The 7,281-nt window shown below is 32.9% G+C and overlaps 1 protein-coding gene across 1 annotated transcript; it reads right to left on the bottom strand.

The window, feature by feature from the left end:
• Positions 1-334: 334 nt before the first annotated feature.
• Rrp45 (exosome complex component Rrp45) lies at positions 335-1,905 on the bottom strand. The gene is made up of 4 exons (XM_073978336.1): positions 1,747-1,905; positions 736-1,675; positions 510-674; positions 335-451 (listed from the first exon to the last, which is right to left on the bottom strand). Exons 1-4 carry the CDS (start codon positions 1,810-1,812, stop codon positions 402-404), a joined length of 1,221 nt encoding a protein of 406 aa, XP_073834437.1. The 5' UTR covers positions 1,813-1,905; the 3' UTR covers positions 335-401.
• Positions 1,906-7,281: the final 5,376 nt, after the last annotated feature.

Genomic DNA, 7,281 nt, shown 5'->3' with positions numbered 1-7,281 from the left:
CTTTGTAAAAGTATTTAAAAAGTCACTGTTGCAAAAACTACCTAATGTGTCAGAAAACGGTTGACCCGTTGCTTATTTTGCGTATATTCTGCGTTTGAAATGCTCAACAGCAAAGTTGTGGAATATTGTTATTCATGTACATTTACAAAGTACCGTGGGTTCAATACTTCTGCGTATACGTAAGAAAGAAACTTGTAAAATATCAAGTGAATATCATTTGAAGTATTCGCAATGGAATTAATCATGACCAAATTTCACTTGAGTGAAATCTGTGGACTTGGCGATGATTACGGCAATACTATGTATATATTAATAAATGTAGTAGGTCTATAAATATTATGTCGGTGATATTTATTACAAAACATTTGAAGAAAACTCTTTTATCTTAGAAAATGTTAGACTTATAACGTTATTTTTTCTTCCTCTTCCGAATCACTTTGTGACGAACCTCCTGAAATGAAAGCATAAATTTGAAATGTTACGTTCATGTTGGCAAAATTGAGTCTTACTTGGAATTTTATTCTGCGCTTTACTTGGGGTTTTTCCGACTGTCTCATTTTTATTGGTGCAATCATTTTGGATTGAGGTGACTTCTTCAGTGTCCATGCTACAGTCGTTCTTTTCTTCAACAGACCATTTGTCGGTAGCCGTAGTCTGGTCCGCATTAGTGTCATCTAAGTGTAAAACGGTTTATTATAAACTGAAAGAATATAGTAGACATTTATGTCAACGTACCACTATCCATTTGTTCATTTTCCAATTCAGTTTCTTCGTGCTTGCCTTCCACAATTATGTTTGTATCGCCGTCTTCAAAAGTGAAATGCCTTAGTTTCAAAACTAGACGATCTTCCGCTAAACTTGTAATTGCGTTCTGTTTAAGACATTCTGTAAAACCTACGTTTGTGCGGGACTCCCTTGCTGCTATATCTGTTTCTAGAGTCTTCTTTACCAACTCGACAACATACTTTGCATGTTTCGCTGCCCTCTTTGAGCACTGCAGCAATAATGCCGAGCTAGTCAAGGAAGAACCGCCTAAATTCAGACAACACAACTTTCTAAAAGAGTTGATTCCAAAAATCATTTGTGATTCACTTGTGCGTTCCTCTATTACTGTAGGATCCGCAACAGCTATTGCCCCTTCGTCGAATGTGCAGTAGCTAACACAAACTGGGTAATGATGCATAACCATAGGCTGTGGTTCCTTTTCGGCAGCTGTGTGTATAATTACATCGTCTTCCACTATGCTGACCTCTGGCCGTCTAAAATGCATTAGGGCACAAAGAGTGGCAATAGAACAACAGTCAATTAAATTTCCTTCATGATTAAGTACGTTTAAGTCTACCCGCAAAATCCAAACTCTTTCTTCGGCTGTTATGCATAGGGATTCCAAATCAAGGCACTTTGAATCCTTGAAAGTTCTTTCCAGTGTTCTGTTGAGTTGCACAGTTAATTCACAATTGCGACCTGCCTCAAAATGTGGAGCAGCCATAGGACCCAACTCAACATTTATATGAAATATTCCTTCGTTGGGACGTGTGGCTTTGGGTTCGCCAAGTTCGCTGGAAACTTGTGCCAATACTTTAGTTTCCCCCAGCGCTACCAAAACACTGCCCCACTCCGCTCCATAGTTTATTTTTATACTTCGAAATTCATCGTTTTTTCTACCATCTAGCCTCTGTAAAGAAAACAATTCATCGTCTTTCAACGTTCATTTGCTTATTTGTATCATTTGTAGTCTCCAACTACCTGATTTTGCTTAATTGCCTGAATTATAAAATTCTTTTCGCACGTTGATAGCGGGGTCTCCTTCATCTTAATTATCTTAATTTAAACTTCTCCACATAAATAAAGAACATCTACCGCATTTTTAGGAAATCAATAGAGACCTATACATCGAAAATTAGTGAGGAAGGTTGAGCGCATGGCACAATCATACAGGTACCCGCGTCAGCCCAGCTGATGTACTGTGAGCTGTCAAAAAAGTTGTTGTAATTGAAAACACAAAATTAAAAAACAAAAATTTAAAAGAAAAACTGTGAATTTTTGACGGATTTTTGTTATAATGTGTTTATTAATAACTGCCCAAACAAAATTTTGTTGAAAAAAATGTGTGAATCGCTTTATTTTTGGAAAACATTTTTGACATTTCACAGTACTGAACTCGTTTTTGTTGTAGTTGTTTGCTGATGCATCTACCTGGTAATTGTGCCATGGTTGAGCGGTATGTAATCAATTCACTTTACTAGGCGTTTACACCAAAGACATAAATACAACTAACGGGGTTTCTACACGGTATGTTTTTTACATATTCATGCATAGCAACTGTCACTTTTTTTCGCCCATATGTAATTCCTTCTGCACGGCATAATTTTATTTTTCATTCGTTTTCTGTTGTTTTCTTTATTTATATCGCGTACAAACAAAACAGCTGTTTACCTTTGGTCGTACAGACGAGAATAGAGCACGTTCTATTCGAAAAATATACATATGTATACACATAACTATTTGATGCCTTGAAATTTCTGTATGGTTCACACCATGTGTACAAAATTCAGATTTGTAAAAAGTGACAGTTGGTATGCACAAATATGTAAAAAACATACCGTGTAGAAACCCCATAAGACTAGACAAAATGCATGCAACAAAAAAATGTTTACGAAACTTTGTATAGAAACATTACCCTTAACAGGTTGTAGTTAATTCAAAATCGCAACCAAGGAGGAACATTTCATGTAATGGTATCAGAAACGAAATTTATGAATTCAAGGATCTATTCAAGAATAATTCTATGTCAATTGGATCGGTAAATTCGGTTAAATACGTAAAAATGTATAAAAGAAAAAAATGTTATATCACCATATCGTAATATAACATTATGTTAAATTCAAAAGCCATTCACTGAAGAATGATAGCAAAAAAATGTCTTATCTTGTTGTATTTATGTCTTTGTTTACACCAGACAGTTTGTCTTCAAATACAACTCTGATTTACTAACACTTACATACATTTGTCTCCCAGCTGTCCATAATTTTTTCACAGACACTAGAGAAGACAAATTTTTGAAATTTTTGTAAAAATAAGTGAGATAATAATTGAAATGTGTTGAAAACAAAAGAACATGAACAAAAATAAAATTTGTGAACGGAAAACAAAAAGAAATCGACGATTTTCATTCAAAATTTTACAACTGTTTTTGCAGTTGTCGGGACGCCTACGTCACACAGGCAAGTTGTGGGATTTTGGCAATCAATGCATGAAGTCAACTGTCCTGTCATTTGTAAACGTAGGGTTATGTCTTTAAAGAAAACAAAGACTTATAGAACGTTTACATTTGCGAAGTCCAATCGATTTCAACTGTCAATTACTTTGTCTCGGGCCACACTAGAATAATTTCAATGAAATTCTGACATGAAATTTTGCATTTTTTGGGAAAAAACACATATGGTCTGTACCTTTACTTTTGAAAATGGTAAAACCGGCGAAAGTAGCAAAAGTTGTGAACTGCTCTCATATGAATTGAGTGGTGTCAGAAGTAAAGGAACGCTTTTCGAGTAAAAATTGGTAAAACTTGAAGATTCTTGCACGTAAAGGAACAGAGCTATAATTTCAAGAAACTAGTGTACACGGTCTCTTGTGTTATGCAATTCTGCTTTGTGCAATATTCGTATGAAACAAACAGACCCTGTTTTTAACATATGGGTTGTCACTTTTTAAATACAAAACGTATATGCAAAGTGACAACCCATATGTAAAAAACATATCGTGTAAAGTACCCATTAGTGTGGACCGTATACGTCGAATGAAATCTCATCTGAAGTAGAGTTGTGTAGTTCCGGAATGAACTAGTTCCAAGCATGGTATAAGTAAAGAGGTAGGTTTAAATGAAAACAATCTGTAGAGCCCTGTTTTTTCCTGAATTCCTATTACTTCAAAATTAGTAAACACAAAAGCAACAAGTGGATTTGTTTATAATACAGTTGAACCTCGATTATCCGTGAATCGATTATCCGGGAACCTCCATTATCCGTGATAGAAAAGAAATGTTGGACTTTGTTCCATTTCCTATATTTTTCGTTATAAACTTCATTACCCGATATTAAAAGAACACTTTCCAATTAATTTGATTAAGCAAACAAAAGGCAAACAAACAAAAACTGGAAATTCTCCCGTATTACACAATTTATGAATTTATGGTATCACAAAAACCATGGGACAAATTCAATTCAGATGAATCTGATAATGATGATATTATGTATCCTTCTAAAATTTGGTGGATTACCGCAAAAAATTTAATAAAAATTGTAGATTTTCATATTATTGTACAATATTATCTCATTTTTAATTAAAAATATGTTCAAAAACTACATAAAAGCATTGCCTCCATTATCCGGGAAAATCGATTATCCGTAATGCCTCCGGTCCCGACCATCACGGATAATCGAGGTCCGACTGTACCTTATTTTGAGCATTTTATAAAAAAAGCGAAAAATTAGTGAAGTGTCAAGGTTTCTCCACATAATCGAATTGTGGATATTATGAAATTATTGTTGCAATACAAAGCCGAAGAATTTCTTCCATACAAATATTCTAAAAACAATTTTAAAAATCATTGAATTCGATTGTTTTTAAAATTGTTTGGCATATTTTTCAAACAATACACACACATACACAGATTATGTACTTTGTTTTTACATTTTGGGAACACTCAAATAAAAAAAATAAATTTACAGAAAGCTTTAGCTAAAGTCCAATTTACATATTCACATTAAATGATTTCGTTTTACAAAATCCTAGAATCAAATGAAGTACATTTACATCTGTTTTTTTTGTGTCATTTGCTTACGCACACAATCGCACATACACACATATACAATAACACAAACACACACAATATATTTATTCAGAAAAATAGGAATTTCAACACAAATGTGTATCAAATAACTTAAATTTATTCCAAAAACAAAAAACATAATTTTTGCAAGTTGTTTAACCATTTATTTTCACTTTTGTCATCGTTTGAGTATTTTTGTTTTTCTACAACACACACAAACAAACAAAGACATCATAAAACAGTTGCATTTTTTTGGTAGTTTATGACGAAAAAGCAGGGTTGCGTATAATAGTATGGTGTTTTCGTGCGTTGTTTAGAATAAATGACGTAGCTATCGTCATTTATTTTTGTATGGTAAATGACGCAAAATGTTGCCTGTTTTAGCAAATAAATGACAAAAAAGTTGCTAATGTAAATTGGACATAACCTTTCTTATTAAACCATGGTTCCAAGGAACTATTCCGGTCAAGGAACTATGGAACTATATTAAGGACCTAGTTCCTTTTGGGAAAAAGAACTAGAGAAATCGATCCGCTCATGGCAGAACTACCAGGTAGTGGTATCACACCAGCTGATCGAATATGAAAAGTCAAATCTCTTTATAAAAAAATATTTTTGTTGTAATTTCCCCAACAACATAAAGAAAGTTTTGACATAACATATTCAAAATTTTGTGCCATGGATCCGCTCCAGAAACTAGATTGCCCAACTCTAATCTGAAGTCCATTGGTCTTATGTCACACGATGAAACTTGCACTATAATCTTTCCTTTTTTATAGGGTTTTTTAGATTGAGTTTGTTGCGTGTGGCCCTCAATTAATTTATGAATTTAACTAAAACCGTCAGTATCTCTAAAGGTAGAAACACAATGAAATACGCCGCTTTTTAACGCTCAGTTTTATGCAAACGACTAAAGGCCAAGTACTACCTAATTCAAATGAATTAGGCAGCATTTGAATTAGGTAGTACTTGGCCTTTAATCTTTTACATGAAACTGAGCGTGAAAAAAGCGGCGTATTTCATTCTGTTCACACCTTCAGAGATGTTGTTCGTTGGTGCCGGTAAGTGCAAAATGAAAGCGACTACGCCAAGCGTTTTATAATATATGCTCTGTTCCAGAACCTGCAAGAAGCTACTATTTTTTACTACGATAGCATTTTTCCCTTTATGTTATCGAAAAAAAATAGTAAAAATTAGTAGATTCTTGCAGTACTGGAACAGACCAATAAAGTTTTGTTTTATTGTCATTCAACCAACATGTAAGTTTTGCTTTGTTGTGTGCAAGGCAAATTCATATAAGGTATACGCATGAATTACAACAACTAACAAATTTACAAAAACAACATTGTTGTTATTAAAAATTAATTGTCAAAGATAAATATTGAATAATAGGGTCGTTCCAAAAATTTTTTCAGGAAAAATATAAATACATTTTGAAAATCATCTAAAATAGAACAAATTTGAATCGAAATGTAAATATAACGCATTCAGAACTCTCGTAGGTCATTTTTATTACACGTTTATAGCTATATTACATTACGTGTATTTCATGTGTATGTTTTGCATTTTTTTAGATCTACATGTTGTACACATAGTGTGATCCATATAAAAAATTCCATCTATCAAAATGATGTGTGAACCATGGTATAAATAGAAAGGTATAACAGAGCTCACATCTGATTTCAATTTTTTTCTGAGTGTGACCGACTTTTGTCAATGTGAAGTTTATATTTGTGTGTGTATTTGTTTGTTTTGAAAAATATTATAATTGTTTTCAAAATAGATTCAAAATTAATTGCAATGAAAACGTTTATTACAGAGCCGTTGTAGAATATATTTATCAAACTTAAGTTGAAAATAATTTTTTGACCGTGTTTCGATGTATATGTGAAAACAAATATTTATTTTTCATTCATGTTCGCGCTGTTTTAACGAATTGGATAGAATGTCAAAAAATATCAAACAAACAAAGGCAACTTGTTGCATATGCCAGTATAACAATTCTGACAGGAAGCGGGCATACGTGTAGGGTTGAATTTCTATCGGTTTTTCGAACCTGTTCTACCTTCCTTATTGTACCATGGTGTGAACCCATGTGTAACTTTTTCGTTTTAGAGCCCTTCCTATTTTTGTATGTACAATAAATAGAAAACAGCTGATTTGATTTGTTTTGATGAAAGCAGAAATTTGCAAAATTTGCTGAAAGAAATAATTTCTTAAAGAAACATAAATAAATCGATTTGATAAAGTATTTGTTTACATTTATAGGTTATGTCACACAAAAAAACATATACTGGTGTAATAGCAAAAATTATAAATCCTATGTAAAATGTCATTTTTCGCACACACAAAGAATTATACGAGGACAAGAAAATTCAAAACATACACATGAAATACACGTAATGTAATATAGCTATTATGATGAAAAGAAGAAAAGAAGGTTCTGTTTT

This window comes from Musca autumnalis, unplaced genomic scaffold, assembly GCF_047663935.1.
Source record: "Musca autumnalis isolate F117 unplaced genomic scaffold, ASM4766393v1 scaffold_3, whole genome shotgun sequence".
NCBI classification, from domain to species: domain Eukaryota; kingdom Metazoa; phylum Arthropoda; class Insecta; order Diptera; family Muscidae; genus Musca; species Musca autumnalis.
This window is presented reverse-complemented; position numbering and strand designations above follow the sequence as displayed.

Bases quoted from the DNA above. Each gene is read 5' to 3' on its own strand.
- Rrp45 (XM_073978336.1), bottom strand. From the start codon at position 1,812: ATGAAGGAGACCCCGCTATCAACGTGCGAAAAGAATTTTATAATTCAG. The intron at 1,676-1,746 runs GTAGTTGGAGAC...TTTTCTTTACAG, and splicing joins AGGCAATTAAGCAAAATCAG to AGGCTAGATGGTAGAAAAAA. The intron at 675-735 runs GTACGTTGACAT...TTTTACACTTAG, and splicing joins AAATGAACAAATGGATAGTG to ATGACACTAATGCGGACCAG.